Source organism: Epinephelus fuscoguttatus, linkage group LG11 (assembly GCF_011397635.1).
Source record: "Epinephelus fuscoguttatus linkage group LG11, E.fuscoguttatus.final_Chr_v1".
Lineage (NCBI taxonomy): Eukaryota > Metazoa > Chordata > Actinopteri > Perciformes > Serranidae > Epinephelus > Epinephelus fuscoguttatus.
The window spans coordinates 33,911,869-33,929,433 of NC_064762.1; the positions used below are offsets into that span (position 1 = coordinate 33,911,869).

Genomic DNA, 17,565 nt, shown 5'->3' on the forward strand with positions numbered 1-17,565 from the left:
ATGGAAGAATAAATGGCTTTTAATCAATCAGTGGTGCATGCTTAAACCACTATGAATGTATACAGTCAAAATCAACTCTTCATAAACTGCGAAGGAACAACAGTGCGCTTAGTATTTCAGAAACTTGGTAGACCAGAGATGTGAATGTGAATAGAAACACAAATAGGCTGTTAAATGTAATATCAAAATATATAACAAACACAACATGTACGCTGGATGGGCAAAACTGCCATGACACCCCCCAACAACTGTTGAAGGGTAAAGAACTGGTCCACGGTTCCACTACCAGCACCGTCTGTGCATTGTCACTCCTGATTCTGGATCTGACCTTCAGTTATTGGCCAGCACCTCCTATACTGGAAAAGCTTATGCCAGGGAGGCTCGAAACCAATCCAGAGTCCAGCACTATAGCTCCCCTGAAAGCAACCTGTGGTAGGACTATTATATTTCATGGAGAAATCATTTCCTAACATAAGTTGTTGATAAGGGTGAAAGCATGGAGAATGGAGGATGCCTTCAGCATCGCAGGGCAAATCTCATCCACACCTGGTACCTTGGCGCTGAGGAGCTGCTGACGTACCTCAAACAACTGTGCCAGGGATATGGGTGAGGCTTTCCCCAAGTCTTCAAACTCTGCCTCATCCACAGAGGGTGTGTCGGTCGGGTTCAGGAGTTCCTCAAAGGGCTCGTTCCACCCCCTGAATATATTCCAAGGTCTCCTCTCTTGCTGAACACGGCCAGAGTCAAGACCTGCGCCAAATCGTCGGTTTTGCTAGGAGGTCCTCGAGACCGACAGAGAGTCCTCTCCGTAGCTCTCCTGAAATCAACATGTGGTAGTACTATTGTATTTCACAGAGCAATCATTTCCCAATATAAGTTGTTGGTAATGGTGAATCCTCGGTTTTCCGTCGGTAACAGCCGCTGCTGCTGTCTTGCGTTTCTTAGTGAATAATAATTTCAGCCTTTACTTGAAACCTTCTGTACCTCAGCAGCTGAAGGTGCACTGACGCTGGCACACGCATAACAAGTCTTTTCAACAGTTTCCGTAGTGTAGTGGTTATCACGTTCGCCTAACACGCGAAAGGTCCCCAGTTCGAAACTGGGCGGAAACACGTTTGTTTGTTCACAGAGCGCACTGCTTGACAAGGAACAACAAACACGACATGTACGCTGGATGGGCAAACTGCCACGATACCTCCAACAACTGCTGAAGGGTAAAGAACTGGTCCACTACTAGCACAGACTACGCATTGCCACTCCTGGTTCTGCATCTGACCTTCAATTATTGGCCAGCACCTCCTATACCGGAAAAGCTTATGCCAGGGAGGCTCGAGACCAATCCAGAGTCCAACACCATAGTTCCCCCGAAAGCAACCTGTGGTAGGACTATCATATTTCATGCATAAATCATTTCCCAACACAAGTTGTTGATAAGGGTGAAAGCATGGAGAATGGAGGATGCCTTCAGCATCGCAGGGCAAATCTCATCCACACCTGGTACCTTGGCGCTGAGGAGCTGCTTATGTACCTCAGACCACTGTGCCAGGGATATAGGAGAGGCTTTCCCAAGTCTTCAAACTCTGCCTCATCCACAGAGGGTGCGTTGGTCAGGTTCAGGAGTTCCTCAAAGGGCTCGTTCCACCCCCTGAATATATTCCAAGGTCTCCTCCCTTGCTGAACACGGCCAGAGTCAAGACCTGCTTTCCCCCCCTGAATCGTCGGTTTTGCTAGGACGTCCTGCAGACCAACCGAGAGTCCCTCTCTGTAGCTCTCCTGAAATCAACATGTGGTAGGTTTTCCTGTGCGGTAACAGCCTCTGCGGGTGCTGTCTTGGTGAATAATCAGCAATGGGTAGAAAAACACGACTCCCCGTCGGGGAATCGAACCCCGGTCTTCCGCGTGACAGGCGGAGATACTGTCCACTATACTAACGAGGAAGGCTGCGTCATCATTTTTAGCACCTGAACGCGCAGGGGGTATTGTTCCAGCAGGAAACACACAAAGATATACAGGGAAGTATTTGCGGTAGTAGACCAAAGGTGTGGAATGTGGATAAAACCACTTAATAGACGACTCAATGTAACGTCACAATGAATATGAAGGTTACGCATTTCAGCCTTAACTTGAAGACTGCTGAATTTCAGCTGACGGTGCACTGACGCCAGCACACGATAACAATTGCTTTTCGTCAGTTTCCGTGAGTGTAGTGGTCATCACGTTAGCCTCACACGCAAAGGTCCCCAGTTCGAAACTGGGCGGAAACACATTTGTTTGTTCACAGAGAGCACTGCTTGACAAGGAACAACAAACACAACATGTACGCTGGATGGGCAAAACTGCCATGACACCCCCCAACAACTGTTGAAGGGTAAAGAACTGGTCCACGGTTCCACTACCAGCACCGTCTGTGCATTGTCACTCCTGATTCTGGATCTGACCTTCAGTTATTGGCCAGCACCTCCTATACTGGAAAAGCTTATGCCAGGGAGGCTCGAAACCAATCCAGAGTCCAGCACTATAGCTCCCTGAAAGCAACCTGTGGTAGGACTATTATATTTCATGGAGAAATCATTTCCTAACATAAGTTGTTGATAAGGGTGAAAGCATGGAGAATGGAGGATGCCTTCAGCATCGCAGGGCAAATCTCATCCACACCTGGTACCTTGGCGCTGAGGAGCTGCTGACGCCTCAAACAACTGTGCCAGGGATATGGGTGAGGCTTTCCCCAAGTCTTCAAACTCTGCCTCATCCACAGAGGGTGTGTCGGTCGGGTTCAGGAGTTCCTCAAAGGGCCTGCTCCACCCCTGAATATATTCCAAGGTCTCCTCTCTTGCTGAACACGGCCAGAGTCAAGACCTGCCCCAAATCGTCGGTTTTGCTAGGAGGTCCTCGAGACCGACAGAGAGTCCTCTCCGTAGCTCTCCTGAAATCAACATGTGGTAGTACTATTGTATTTCACAGAGCAATCATTTCCCAATATAAGTTGTTGGTAATGGTGAATCTCGGTTTTCCGTGCGGTAACAGCCGCTGCTGCTGTCTTGCTTTCTTAGTGAATAATAATTTCAGCCTTTACTTGAAACCTTCTGTACCTCAGCAGCTGAAGGTGCACTGACGCTGGCACACGCATAACAAGTCTTTTCAACAGTTTCCGTAGTGTAGTGGTTATCACGTTCGCCTAACACGCGAAAGGTCCCCAGTTCGAAACTGGGCGGAAACACGTTTGTTTGCTCACAGAGCGCACTGCTTGACAAGGAACAACAAACACGACATGTACGCTGGATGGGCAAACTGCCACGATACCTCCAACAACTGCTGAAGGGTAAAGAACTGGTCCACTACTAGCACAGACTACGCATTGCCTCCTGGTTCTGCATCTGACCTTCAATTATTGGCCAGCACCTCCTATACCGGAAAAGCTTATGCCAGGGAGGCTCGAGACCAATCCAGAGTCCAACACCATAGTTCCCCCGAAAGCAACCTGTGGTAGGACTATCATATTTCATGCATAAATCATTTCCCAACACAAGTTGTTGATAAGGGTGAAAGCATGGAGAATGGAGGATGCCTTCAGCATCGCAGGGCAAATCTCATCCACACCTGGTACCTTGGCGCTGAGGAGCTGCTTATGTACCTCAGACCACTGTGCCAGGGATATAGGAGAGGCTTTCCCAAGTCTTCAAACTCTGCCTCATCCACAGAGGGTGCGTTGGTCGGGTTCAGGAGTTCCTCAAAGGGCTCGTTCCACCCCTGAATATATTCCAAGGTCTCCTCCCTTGCTGAACACGGCCAGAGTCAAGACCTGCTTTCCCCTGAATCGTCGGTTTTGCTAGGACGTCCTGCAGACCAACCGAGAGTCCCTCTCTGTAGCTCTCCTGAAATCAACATGTGGTAGGTTTTCCTGTGCGGTAACAGCCGCTGCCATCTTGGTGAATAATCAGCAACGGGTAGAAAAACACGACTCCCCGTCGGGGAATCGAACCCCGGTCTTCCGCGTGACAGGCGGAGATACTGTCCACTATACTAACGAGGAAGGCTGCGTCATCATTTTTAGCACCTGAACGCGCAGGTGGTATTGTTCCAGCAGGGAACACACAAAGATATACAGGGAAGTATTTGCGTTAGTAGACCAAAGGTGTGGAATGTGGATAAAACCACTTAATAGACGACTCAATGTAACGTCACAATGAATATGAAGGTTACGCATTTCAGCCTTAACTTGAAGACTGCTGAATTTCAGCGGCTGACGGTGCACTGACGCCAGCACACGTATAACAATTGTTTTCGTCAGTTTCCGTAGTGTAGTGGTCATCACGTTCGCCTCACACGCGAAAGGTCCCCAGTTCGAAACTGGGCGGAAACACATTTGTTTGTTCACAGAGAGCACTGCTTGACAAGGAACAACAAACACAACATGTACGCTGGATGGGCAAAACTGCCATGACACCCCCCAACAACTGTTGAAGGGTAAAGAACTGGTCCACGGTTCCACTACCAGCACCGTCTGTGCATTGTCACTCCTGATTCTGGATCTGACCTTCAGTTATTGGCCAGCACCTCCTATACTGGAAAAGCTTATGCCAGGAGGCTCGAAACCAATCCAGAGTCCAGCACTATAGCTCCTGAAAGCAACCTGTGGTAGGACTATTATATTTCATGGAGAAATCATTTCCTAACATAAGTTGTTGATAAGGGTGAAAGCATGGAGAATGGAGGATGCCTTCAGCATCGCAGGGCAAATCTCATCCACACCTGGTACCTTGGCGCTGAGGAGCTGCTGACGTACCTCAAACAACTGTGCCAGGGATATGGGTGAGGCTTTCCCCAAGTCTTCAAACTCTGCCTCATCCACAGAGGGTGTGTCGGTCGGGTTCAGGAGTTCCTCAAAGGGCTCGTTCCACCCCCTGAATATATTCCAAGGTCTCCTCTCTTGCTGAACACGGCCAGAGTCAAGACCTGCCCCAAATCGTCGGTTTTGCTAGGAGGTCCTCGAGACCGACAGAGAGTCCTCTCCGTAGCTCTCCTGAAATCAACATGTGGTAGTACTATTGTATTTCACAGAGCAATCATTTCCCAATATACGTTGCTGGTAATGGTGAATCCTCGGTTGTCCCGGGCGGTAACAGCCGCTGCTGCTGTCTTGCGTTTCTTAGTGAATAATAATTTCAGCCTTTACTTGAAACCATCTGTACCTCAGCAGCTGAAGGTGCACTGACGCTGGCACACGCATAACAAGTCTTTTCAACAGTTTCCGTAGTGTGTAGTGGTTATCACGTCGCCTAACACGCGAAAGGTCCCCAGTTCAAACTGGGCGGAAACACGCTTTGTTTGTTCACAGAGCGCACTGCTTGACAAGGAACAACAAACACGACATGTACGCTGGATGGGCAAACTGCCACGATACCTCCAACAACTGCTGAAGGGTAAAGAACTGGTCCACTACTAGCACAGACTACGCATTGCCACTCCTGGTTCTGCATCTGACCTTCAATTATTGGCCAGCACCTCCTATACCGGAAAAGCTTATGCCAGGGAGGCTCGAGACCAATCCAGAGTCCAACACCATAGTTCCCCCGAAAGCAACCTGTGGTAGGACTATCATATTTCATGCATAAATCATTTCCCAACACAAGTTGTTGATAAGGGTGAAAGCATGGAGAATGGAGGATGCCTTCAGCATCGCAGGGCAAATCTCATCCACACCTGGTACCTTGGCGCTGAGGAGCTGCTTATGTACCTCAGACCACTGTGCCAGGGATATAGGAGAGGCTTTCCCAAGTCTTCAAACTCTGCCTCATCCACAGAGGGTGCGTTGGTCGGGTTCAGGAGTTCCTCAAAGGGCCTGTTCCACCCCTGAATATATTCCAAGGTCTCCTCCTTGCTGAACACGGCCAGAGTCAAGACCTGCTTTCCCCTGAATCGTCGGTTTTGCTAGGGCGTCCTGCAGACCAACCGAGAGTCCTCTCTGTAGCTCTCCTGAAATCAACATGTGGTAGGTTTTCCTGTGCGGTAACAGCCGCTGCCATCTTGGTGAATAATCAGCAACGGGTAGAAAAACACGACTCCCCGTCGGGGAATCGAACCCCGGTCTTCCGCGTGACAGGCGGAGATACTGTCCACTATACTAACGAGGAAGGCTGCGTCATCATTTTTAGCACCTGAACGCGCAGGTGGTATTGTTCCAGCAGGGAACACACAAAGATATACAGGGAAGTATTTGCGTTAGTAGACCAAAGGTGTGGAATGTGGATAAAACCACTTAATAGACGACTCAATGTAACGTCACAATGAATATGAAGGTTACGCATTTCAGCCTTAACTTGAAGACTGCTGAATTTCAGCGGCTGACGTGCACTGACGCCAGCACACGTATAACAATTGTTTTCGTCAGTTTCCGTAGTGTAGTGGTCATCACGTTAGCCTCACACGCGAAAGGTCCACAGTTCGAAACTGTGCGGAAACACATTTGTTTGTTCACAGAGAGCACTGCTTGACAAGGAACAACAAACACAACATGTACGCTGGATGGGCAAAACTGCCATGACACCCCCCAACAACTGTTGAAGGGTAAAGAACTGGTCCACGGTTCCACTACCAGCACCGTCTGTGCATTGTCACTCCTGATTCTGGATCTGACCTTCAGTTATTGGCCAGCACCTCCTATACTGGAAAAGCTTATGCCAGGGAGGCTCAAACCAATCCAGAGTCCAGCACTATAGCTCTGAAAGCAACCTGTGGTAGGACTATTATATTTCATGGAGAAATCATTTCCTAACATAAGTTGTTGATAAGGGTGAAAGCATGGAGAATGGAGGATGCCTTCAGCATCGCAGGGCAAATCTCATCCACACCTGGTACCTTGGCGCTGAGGAGCTGCTGACGTACCTCAAACAACTGTGCCAGGGATATGGGTGAGGCTTTCCCCAAGTCTTCAAACTCTGCCTCATCCACAGAGGGTGTGTCGGTCGGGTTCAGGAGTTCCTCAAAGGGCTCGTTCCACCCCCTGAATATATTCCAAGGTCTCCTCTCTTGCTGAACACGGCCAGAGTCAAGACCTGCCCCAAATCGTCGGTTTTGCTAGGAGGTCCTCGAGACCGACAGAGAGTCCTCTCCGTAGCTCTCCTGAAATCAACATGTGGTAGTACTATTGTATTTCACAGAGCAATCATTTCCCAATATAAGTTGTTGGTAATGGTGAATCCTCGGTTTTCCCGTGCGGTAACAGCCGCTGCTGCTGTCTTGCGTTTCTTAGTGAATAATAATTTCAGCCTTTACTTGAAACCTTCTGTACCTCAGCAGCTGAAGGTGCACTGACGCTGGCACACGCATAACAAGTCTTTTCAACAGTTTCCGTAGTGTAGTGGTTATCACGTTAACACGCGAAAGGTCCCCAGTTCGAAACTGGGCGGAAACACGTTTGTTTGTTCACAGAGCGCACTGCTTGACAAGGAACAACAAACACGACATGTACGCTGGATGGGCAAACTGCCACGATACCTCCAACAACTGCTGAAGGGTAAAGAACTGGTCCACTACTAGCACAGACTACGCATTGCCACTCCTGGTTCTGCATCTGACCTTCAATTATTGGCCAGCACCTCCTATACCGGAAAAGCTTATGCCAGGAGGCTCGAGACCAATCCAGAGTACAACACCATAGTTCCCCCGAAAGCAACCTGTGGTAGGACTATCATATTTCATGCATAAATCATTTCCCAACACAAGTTGTTGATAAGGGTGAAAGCATGGAGAATGGAGGATGCCTTCAGCATCGCAGGGCAAATCTCATCCACACCTGGTACCTTGGCGCTGAGGAGCTGCTTATGTACCTCAGACCACTGTGCCAGGGATATAGGAGAGGCTTCCCCAAGTCTTCAAACTCTGCCTCATCCACAGAGGGTGCGTTGGTCGGGTTCAGGAGTTCCTCAAAGGGCTCGTTCCACCCCCTGAATATATTCCAAGGTCTCCTCCCTTGCTGAACACGGCCAGAGTCAAGACCTGCTTTCCCCCCCTGAATCGTCGGTTTTGCTAGGACGTCCTGCAGACCAACCGAGAGTCCCTCTCTGTAGCTCTCCTGAAATCAACATGTGGTAGGTTTTCCTGTGCGGTAACAGCCGCTGCCATCTTGGTGAATAATCAGCAACGGGTAGAAAACACGACTCCCGTCGAATCGAACCCGGTCTTCAGCGTGACAGGCGGAGATACTGTCCACTATACTAACGAGGAAGGCTGCGTCATCATTTTTAGCACCTGAACGCGCAGGTGGTATTGTTCCAGCAGGAACACACAAAGATATACAGGGAAGTATTTGCGTTAGTAGACCAAAGGTGTGGAATGTGGATAAAACCACTTAATAGACGACTCAATGTAACGTCACAATGAATATGAAGGTTACGCATTTCAGCCTTAACTTGAAGACTGCTGAATTTCAGCGGCTGACGGTGCACTGACGCCAGCACACGTATAACAATTGTTTTCGTCAGTTTCCGTGAGTGTAGTGGTCATCACGTTCGCCTCACACGAAAAGGTCCCCAGTTCGAAACTGGCGGAAACACATTTGTTTGTTCACAGAGAGCACTGCTTGACAAGGAACAACAAACACAACATGTACGCTGGATGGGCAAACTGCCATGACACCCCCCAACAACTGTTGAAGGGTAAAGAACTGGTCCACAGTTCCACTACCAGCACCGTCTGTGCATTGTCACTCCTGATTCTGGATCTGACCTTCAGTTATTGGCCAGCACCTCCTATACTGGAAAAGCTTATGCCAGGGAGGCTCGAAACCAATCCAGAGTCCAGCACTATAGCTCACCTGAAAGCAACCTGTGGTAGGACTATTATATTTCATGGAGAAATCATTTCCTAACATAAGTTGTTGATAAGGGTGAAAGCATGGAGAATGGAGGATGCCTTCAGCATCGCAGGGCAAATCTCATCCACACCTGGTACCTTGGCGCTGAGGAGCTGCTGACGTACCTCAAACAACTGTGCCAGGGATATGGGTGAGGCTTTCCCCAAGTCTTCAAACTCTGCCTCATCCACAGAGGGTGTGTCGGTCGGGTTCAGGAGTTCCTCAAAGGGCTCGTTCCACCCCCTGAATATATTCCAAGGTCTCCTCTCTTGCTGAACACGGCCAGAGTCAAGACCTGCCCCCCCCCCCAAATCGTCGGTTTTGCTAGGAGGTCCTCGAGACCGACAGAGAGTCCCTCTCCGTAGCTCTCCTGAAATCAACATGTGGTAGTACTATTGTATTTCACAGAGCAATCATTTCCCAATATAAGTTGTTGGTAATGGTGAATCCTCGGTTTTCCCGTGCGGTAACAGCCGCTGCTGCTGTCTTGCGTTTCTTAGTGAATAATAATTTCAGCCTTTACTTGAAACCTTCTGTACCTCAGCAGCTGAAGGTGCACTGACGCTGGCACACGCATAACAAGTCTTTTCAACAGTTTCCGTAGTGTAGTGGTTATCACGTTCGCCTAACACGCGAAGGCCAGCCGCGGATAGGTGTAGAGGACTTTTCAGCGGCCAGAAGCCCTTCACAGAGAGGTGCGGTTCGAATCCCACTGCACCCAAACAAAGCTCCCCATATTTGGCTTAAAATATTTTGCTACATTGTGTCTGCATAACACAAAACAACTGCATTTAACCTCTTAAAATGTTTAAAGTGAAAATTACGAACAGATTTTGAGCAAATTATAGGGATTTTCTTATTAACATTATTATTGATATTATTGTTTGTATGCAGTGTGTATTGAGACACATTTTTATAGTTTAAAAACATGCTGAATACAAACATAATCCAAGCATGCTTTAAACAGCGTATAGTTTCATACCTTTACATCCACCTACCTCATGTACATAAAGCAACATATTACATTAGTTATTCTTTTTTATTCAGCAGCCTTTGCAGTCTGCTCTGATACACTGCTGTCCAGGGGGAGGAGAGAGGACTGACTGCTTGGACACACGTTTTTATCTGTATGTCTATTCTGTGTACAGACATTGACACCTATAAAAAAATGAGTCAAATTCCTAATATGTGCACGTACACGTATGTGGCCAGTAAAACCCATGCCGACACAATTATTTTTTAAGATTATGATAACAGGACCTTATGATTTAAAGGGTTAGACAATAATGCTATTTCATCATGCTGCTATTGGTAAAACGTGAACTGAACTAATAAATAGCAGTAACAATAGTGATACTAATACTAACACAAAGTGCTTCACATCAAGGCACAGAATCAAGAAACACCCTTTGAATAATTATGCAAATAAGATGCTAAATCATGCTACAGTTTTACTTCTATTAAGGTAAAATAGTAAATTTATATTACAAATATTTGTACAGCTGAGCACATGAATATAAATATATATTTTCTATCACTTACTACCTCTAATAAGACAGTCAGAGTGATGCTTTCAAGATATTTTATTAACAATAAACACATAATAATAAAAAATACTTATTGAAAACTTAAGATATAAAGATATAAAACACATTAACAGTGAAAGAAATATACAACATATATATACATACTGTACAAAGTTTCTCCAAAAACCTATTTACAAAATTAGTGCTGGAACACTTATCAGTCAATATTCACTTGTTATAATAATAACAATAATAGTAATGATGATGATGATAATAATAATAATATAATGATGATAATAATAACAATAATAATATTATAATAGTAATAATAATAATATAATGATGATAATAATAACAATAATAATATCATAATAGTAATAATAGTAATGATGATGATGATAATAATAACAATAATAATATAATAGTAATGATAATAATATAATGATAATAATAATAATAATAATAATAAATAATAATAATGGTGATGATAATAATAATATAATAATAATAACAATATTATTATAATAATAATGATGGTGATGATAATAATAATAATTATAATAATATTATAATAGTTATAATAATAATATAATAATAATAATAATGATGGTGATGATAATAATAATAATTATAATAATAATAATAATGATGATAATAACAATAATAATAATAATAGGGAAAACCCTATTGTATGTGCGTGTGAGGGTATTTTTGGAGTTTACAGTGTAAAGTGACTATGGGTTCACAGTCACTTCCTCTTCTCTGCGACCCATCTGTCCCTTTCAGCCGTGAAGAAGGCAGACTGTTGGAAGTCCCTCCAGCTCATCTTCCTCACCATGCCCTGCTCCTTGTACAGGGAAAACACTCTGGAGGGGCAGTAGATGTATTTCCCCGGCACCCCGGGGAAGCTGGTGTGGATATGAGGGCTGTCAGGGCCCTGCTTTAGAGGCCGGTGGCAGAACCTGCACAGACGACCTTTTGGCAGCTGCACCTCACTCTTCCTCTTTGCCCTCTCCTCTGCCACCTTCCTCCACTCAGCCGACCTCTGTTTGGCCGCCTCCAGCTCCCGCTCAAAGAAAGGAGATGCAGCAAAGTCCTGGAACGACATCCTGGGGTCTGTGAGGCCCTCAGCTGCGTACGTGTTAAACACCTTAGTGGAGCAGTAGAAGTACTTTACTGTTTTCGACTGGTAAAAAAAATGAATAGAAGAGCCGTCGCCGAGATACCGGGACTTTGGCTGACCGCAGGCTAGACAGTTCCTGGTCCTCTTCTCCTTCTGCTGCTCCTGCTGCTCCTGCTGTTGTTGCTGTTTCCCTAGAATGTCTTCAACAATCTTCTCCACTGTGGCTCGGCTCACTGACTCCTCCTGGGGGGGAGCCACAGGTGGAGGGTTGAACGTGGCAGGGGGCAAAGTCACAACAGGCACACTGACTGTTTCGCTGCCTGTGGCCAAACTCTGCCACAACTGTTGTGTCTCAAATACCTTCTCTGGGCTGGTATTGAGGGAGGAGCTTGTGTTTTTTAATTTTGCCAGGTGTTTAACATATCTGGAGATATGTTGGCATGTGGTGGGATGGAGAAGGCTGTTGGGGTCGTTGCATGCTTGCTGAACCATGGCAGCATAGTCTGCATCCACCCGTTTTAGGATGTCCTTGGCCCCATGGTGCTTGTACAGGAGCCCGTCGATGGCAGATCTCATAGCCCCTGTCCACCGGCTGTGGTCCAGGACCTGAATGAGACCTCCCGTCTTTATTGGTCCAGTGCGGGCGGCCCGGGGAGAGGAGGCTATGGGCAATGGCGCTACCCCTGGCAGGTCTAAACAATAAAGCATATGTTTATTATCCTGTTTTTTTGTCTAGCTTTGAATGACTAAGATTATGATAATACAGTCACATTGTAACATGGTTAGGCACAGTCCTGTCATCTAAAGTTACAATTACAAGCAAATTTTACTGGGAAAAAAAGCAACATGGATAAAAAATGTGTATGCGGCATTTGTGAGAAGTTGTTTGAAATAACAAACAGTTCAATTTGTGACAATCAAATTATTTCCATAGTTTTTAAATTCTGCATACACTCGGTCAATAATAGTTGTTAATGTACAATATATTAATATCACTGTCATGAAATAAATTCCAACCACAGTGTCCAAGTCTTTTTTAACAGTGAGGCCTGTGTGAGGGATGGTAAGTGGGTAATTTAAATGACCTGTATACATCAAATGACCTGTATACATCAAAGTCTGAGTCTCTGGTTTACCTGTGGCAGAAGCTGGTATCAGTGGCTGCTGGGACTTGGAAACTTCTGCAGAGCACTGTTGAGAAGACAGGACTGGCACTGGTCCAACTCCATCATCACTGGGCTCCTGAAATATAGAATCAAGTATAGTGATTTCTTCAATCTGTCTGTATAGTGATTTCTTCAATCTGTCTGAGTGATTAACCTGGATTACCTGAGAGTCTGTGCTCACTGCAGCAGCAGAGAAGTGATCCTCCATCTCCACGACTTCAGCAGCTTCAGTGTTGACTTGTGTCCTGTGTTTGTCCCAGTCTAAAACAACCGGACGACAGCCTGGCTCTAGATACTGCAGCCCAAATCTCTCCCCTGTGTCCCTGTTTAATGCCTGCAGAGCTGCATATTTGGCCCTCCCTGTCACTCTGACAGAGGCTGTGTTTAGCTGTGTAATCAACAGGGGGTCAAACACAGCTGGCAGCTCGACACCAGGCTGCTTCAGGTCCACCAGCCGCTGAAAGTTCCACCTCACCACTCCAGTCAATGCCTGGGCCTGGAAGAGCTCACAGGAAACCCGGTTTCCTGTCACCCACTGGGCTTGGTGAGAGTGGAAGCCCTCCTGCTGAGATGTGCCTCTCACGGGAATCCAAATAGGTACAGCAGCTCCTGCGCCCTTGGTGTTATTGAGCTGCAAGGTGCCACCATACCTGTATAGGATTCCCTCCTTGACCTCAGGGTCGCTCAGGCAGCCTCTCAGGATGTGGATGCGCTGAATCCTCCACACCCTCAACATGGAGGCCTTGAAGAGGGGCACATCGTTGCTGTCCTTTGCCAGGTAGAAATGATGTAAAACATCTTCTACCCTCTGCAGCAGTTCTCTGGGCTGTGGCACCTTCGTTCTACAGTGCTCTCTGATGTGCTGCTTGGTGGGGTTAGCAGGAGAGATTTTGCAGAACTTGTACGCCTCCTGGAGCCTCTTGAGGTCACCCTGGTCCACCACAACGAATGCTGCAGAGAGGAACTGGCAAAAGGAACTATAAAGGAATGGTGTTCTGACACACACTCTCTGGTAAACCGGCGCATGCAGTGAAACAAGTCTAACTTGATGGTGATGTCTTGGTTAAACTTGAGTCTTGAGGCACTGTTGTTTGCCAGGTTTCCAGAGGTCGCTTGTGCCACGATGGCCTCTGAGGTCCTCCAGCAGTCCCATGAGATGTGATCCTGAGCCCCAGGTTGCAGGACCTTAAAGGCAGCACAGCAGTCCCTAAAACATTGAAAAGACAAAAATACCTGTATCTTACAATTTGTTCTGTACAAAATGGGTCTTATTCACAATATAAAACAATTTACTGCAAGTTTTCCATCTCTTTTATTTTTGGTATGTATTTGGCCTAACAAAACGTCAATTACTATATAAGCTGTGCAAAAAAAAAACAAAAGAAAAAAACAACAACACAAAAACAGCATTTAAAAAATATGTAATGTACAACAAGTTAAAATACTAAAATAATGTTTTCAATTGAAACTTATTCTTTATACCTGTCAACCCACTGGAAGTTTGCCTTCTGCACTCCTGCTGCAGTGTAGCGTTGCGACAGACCCTCATACATGGTATAAAGGGACCTATCACACTCAGACTGCAGCATCACCCAGCTCAGGATCATCCAGTTCTCGTTCATAATAGCATAGGAAGACATGGTGCCAGACGACAGCACAACCTTCCTAGCTACTTTGCGGGTGTGATCTGCCCTCAGTGCCTGTCCAAAGGTACCTTGAAGCAGCAGAGTGAGGAGCTGCTCCTGGCGCTGATACTCTCGGACCAGGCAATCGACAAGGTAGTGAGATGAAACAGACACTCCGCACCAGCCATCTGCATCTGAGTATCCACCAAATGGCGCAGGAGTATCTGCCTGTCTGAGGAGCCCAGTGATGGTTCTCTGGCCGTAGACTCCTGCTTCACCGTCCCTGACGTTCTGCACACTCAGCAGGTAGGCCAGGTGAGCTCTCTCATATTTAAGATGAAGTGCCTCCGTCAGCTGCTTGGACATGTCCTCTGGTGATCTGCCGCTGCGTCTCATCTCGTCCATCACAGACTTGCAGATGGCCTTTTGTGTGTCAGGAAAGCTGGCACAATGTTGCTGAAGCGCTCTGGTAGCTTCTCCAGCCACTGCGGCTTGTCAGCATGCCAGTACTTTTTACAAGCCTTGCAGGTGAGCCGCGAGGCTAAAATATAATACTGTCCGCTGGTGCCAATGACGACTCTGGGCCTTCCGGCGCCAGAGGAAGCTACCTGAGGTTGGGACAGCCATAAAGACAGGGCAAGATGTAATTGTTTCTAACCCTCTCCATGATTGTGTGCTCTGGCTTCCAGATGAAAAATGGATGAAGCTGAAAGTACTTTGGTGAGGGCAGCTCAGAGATTGAGTCGATGAGCTCAGGCTGAGGTGGATAACGCCACAGGGACAGCATGTTCATCAGGTGACGTACTGGACGTGACCCCGGCCAGAGCCCCAACGCCTCCATCTCAGTCTTCATCCAGATCTTCTGCTGCTGGGAGCAGTTCCACTGTGCAACATCTTGATCATGGCCTGGGACAGAGGCTGCAGGCTGGTGTGGGGCATCTAATGGGACAGGAGGTGCTGGACATGGCGAAGCTGTTAAAACACAACAAAAAACTACAGTATATACACAATAAGAGAAAAAGGAAGAGACCTCTGTACCAGTGACTGCTATGGTTAAAACAATGCATCAATAAAGGAAAAAATGATCCGCACACTGATAGAGCTCCCATTAATCCATGATTTATTTTGTGTCAAGTGACGTTTCAAACAAACGCAGGCTCTTCCTCAGACTTGTACCCATTACAAGTCTGAGGAAGAGCCTGCGTTGCTATTTTTTCCTTTTTTGATGCATGTTAGAAGTTTATGATCCAGCACCCTTTCAATATTTCTTTGGGATGTGCGTGTTATTATCTTTTTTCTATGATTAAAACAGTGTCACAAAAATAAATACCTTCATCAAGGACAGTGTCTATTTGTGCTTCCACAGGGGCAATATTCTGTAATGATGAATCTGGGATGGTGAGATACAAACAGGACAGGCAAGTGAGACATACAGATTACTTATGAAAATTAAGATATTCTGTCTCACAGCATGTAAGAAAATAAAACATTTACCTTCAGGAAGACATGGAGCTGCTGTTATCCCAGGCCCAGAAGATGAACTGTGGGAGACTGGCTTTTCATGTGCTTTTAAAAAAGTTGCAACAAAATTGTATAAAACCTTAACAGACACCGGATGTCGTATTTACTTCACATTATTTAACACATTTGATTTGTCAGAATGAAACTGATCAATATCTGAGATACACTGGTAGTATAAGAGGATGACATACTTTGTCTAAACACTTTGGGCGTCTGCTCTTCTATCCCAAGTTGTGGAGCGATGGCAAGCAGCTGAGGAGGGACTGGCAGTGGGGTCTTCACTGTAGCTGTAGGATTAAAAGAAAAAAAACAAGAAAGTTCACACGACATTCAAGATAATTTAAAGTGTGAAGTAAAGAACTAAAATAACCTTTCACAGGGGGGTCACTAGGCTCAGCAGGTCTGGAAACAGTAGCTGTAGCTGTTGGCTTTGTCCTGTGAGCTGTAAAAACAATTCAATGTCATTTTCCTCACACAGTCAAGTTTGTTTAAGCTTAACAATGTGTCTTTACCTGTTGTTTCTGTAGTAACTGCTGGTACAGACTAAAAACATCCAGTTTTACTAAATTGTGAATTGCCATTATTTTAAATAGAAAAAAATAAAAGCTTTAAAGTGTTTGCAAACAGGTAAAGCACAGAAACAACATTAATAAACTATAGTACACACATCACCTGTCAGTCAAAGATGTGGCATGTTAACCTGTATCTGAGCTACATTTTTAACATGCCACATCCTTATATGACAGACTGAAAAAAGCATGCAAAAAAAAACCAAAGCACTTACCATCATCGCTGACATGTTAATTCCTTATGTTAGTAGGAGAGGAAAAGAACACAAGCATCAGAACAGGCCGGAACATGGCCAAAACAACAAACTAGTTGACAGAACAGTAATGGCAGGTGAATTCTGGTTCAAACAGAATCCTCCTCCACACTGATAGAGTAAAACCTGTTGATAGAGATACAGCTGGGGCACTGGAGACTTCTGCTGGTGGCTCTGAAAGCACAGGTGATACAAAACTTTAATCATGTACAGTAACATTTTAAAGAAACTCTGTTAATTAATACAATAGATCCACTTACTGAATTCAATGTCAAATTCAGATGGAGGCAGGTTTAACATCGCTCTCCAGCTCCTCATCCTCCTCCATCACTAGGCGACAACTATCAGTAATATTTATTGTGTTAGGGACATTTAATGTTCACATTAAATCCGTATTTGCATATTTTTGTAAACTGACCAAGAGATCTAGATGTGTGTGTGGAAGCAGCCGATGTAGAGGAGACGTCTGCAGGCGGTGGACAGGACTCAGCCCTCTGCTGCTGGAGGAGGTACTGCTGCAGGTTGTACATCTTGCTGTTTTTAATACACTTTACTCCGACAATAAAAGCAGCGTAACCGTCCTCCCTGCTCTCCCAGATCTGCCTCCAGGTGTGCTTGGCCCTGGCTCCAAAGCCAACTACATTGTCCCCCTCTGATGAGACTGGTGGCGCAGGCTTCCTGGAGAGAAGGTACCCTCAGGTCCTCAATTTCCTGGAAGCTCCTGGCATAGTCCAGGAATGACAGCAGGCTGTCCTTGCTGTTCCCTTGGGGGTTGAAGGTCCCAGCTCTCTCCTCCTCTTCTACCTTATTGATGAGGTAGATGGTGTAGCCGACATCATTTTCAAGGAGCCACCTGTATGGTTTCCCCTTGTATTTTCCAAACTGCAGCATGTACTCCCCCATCACCTCCTGTCGGTCCGACACATCACC

At 46.0% G+C, this 17,565-nt stretch overlaps 1 protein-coding gene and 8 non-coding genes across 9 annotated transcripts; 5 read left to right on the plus strand and 4 right to left on the minus strand.

The window, feature by feature from the left end:
• Positions 1-1,039: 1,039 nt before the first annotated feature.
• Positions 1,040-1,112, plus strand: trnav-aac (transfer RNA valine (anticodon AAC)). The gene has a single exon. It is a non-coding gene; the product is annotated as a tRNA-Val (tRNA).
• A 753-nt stretch (positions 1,113-1,865) lies between these two features.
• On the minus strand, positions 1,866-1,937 carry trnad-guc (transfer RNA aspartic acid (anticodon GUC)). Its single transcript has one exon. It is a non-coding gene; the product is annotated as a tRNA-Asp (tRNA).
• Positions 1,938-2,191: 254 nt separating this feature from the next.
• Positions 2,192-2,264, plus strand: trnav-cac (transfer RNA valine (anticodon CAC)). Its single transcript has one exon. It is a non-coding gene; the product is annotated as a tRNA-Val (tRNA).
• An 880-nt stretch (positions 2,265-3,144) lies between these two features.
• Positions 3,145-3,217, plus strand: trnav-aac (transfer RNA valine (anticodon AAC)). Its single transcript has one exon. It is a non-coding gene; the product is annotated as a tRNA-Val (tRNA).
• A 741-nt stretch (positions 3,218-3,958) lies between these two features.
• trnad-guc (transfer RNA aspartic acid (anticodon GUC)) lies at positions 3,959-4,030 on the minus strand. Its single transcript has one exon. It is a non-coding gene; the product is annotated as a tRNA-Asp (tRNA).
• A 257-nt stretch (positions 4,031-4,287) lies between these two features.
• trnav-cac (transfer RNA valine (anticodon CAC)) lies at positions 4,288-4,360 on the plus strand. Its single transcript has one exon. It is a non-coding gene; the product is annotated as a tRNA-Val (tRNA).
• Positions 4,361-6,059: 1,699 nt separating this feature from the next.
• Positions 6,060-6,131, minus strand: trnad-guc (transfer RNA aspartic acid (anticodon GUC)). The gene has a single exon. It is a non-coding gene; the product is annotated as a tRNA-Asp (tRNA).
• A 256-nt stretch (positions 6,132-6,387) lies between these two features.
• trnav-cac (transfer RNA valine (anticodon CAC)) lies at positions 6,388-6,460 on the plus strand. The gene has a single exon. It is a non-coding gene; the product is annotated as a tRNA-Val (tRNA).
• A 4,534-nt stretch (positions 6,461-10,994) lies between these two features.
• LOC125897598 (uncharacterized) lies at positions 10,995-14,687 on the minus strand. The gene is made up of 5 exons (XM_049590994.1): positions 14,149-14,687; positions 13,712-13,873; positions 12,830-13,643; positions 12,637-12,742; positions 10,995-12,192 (listed from the first exon to the last, which is right to left on the minus strand). Exons 1-5 carry the CDS (start codon positions 14,685-14,687, stop codon positions 11,126-11,128), a joined length of 2,688 nt encoding a protein of 895 aa, XP_049446951.1. The 3' UTR covers positions 10,995-11,125.
• Positions 14,688-17,565: the final 2,878 nt, after the last annotated feature.

What these genes read in the sequence shown, in the direction of transcription:
- LOC125897598 (XM_049590994.1), bottom strand. Translation starts at nt 14,687, where the DNA reads ATGAGACGCAGCGGCAGATCACCAGAGGACATGTCCAAGCAGCTGACG. An exon ending in AACTTCCAGTGGGTTGACAG is followed by an intron (nt 13,874 to 14,148) that starts GTATAAAGAATA and finishes TCAATGTTTTAG; the next exon opens with GGACTGCTGTGCTGCCTTTA. An exon ending in AACCAAGACATCACCATCAA is followed by an intron (nt 13,644 to 13,711) that starts GTTAGACTTGTT and finishes ATTCCTTTATAG; the next exon opens with TTCCTTTTGCCAGTTCCTCT.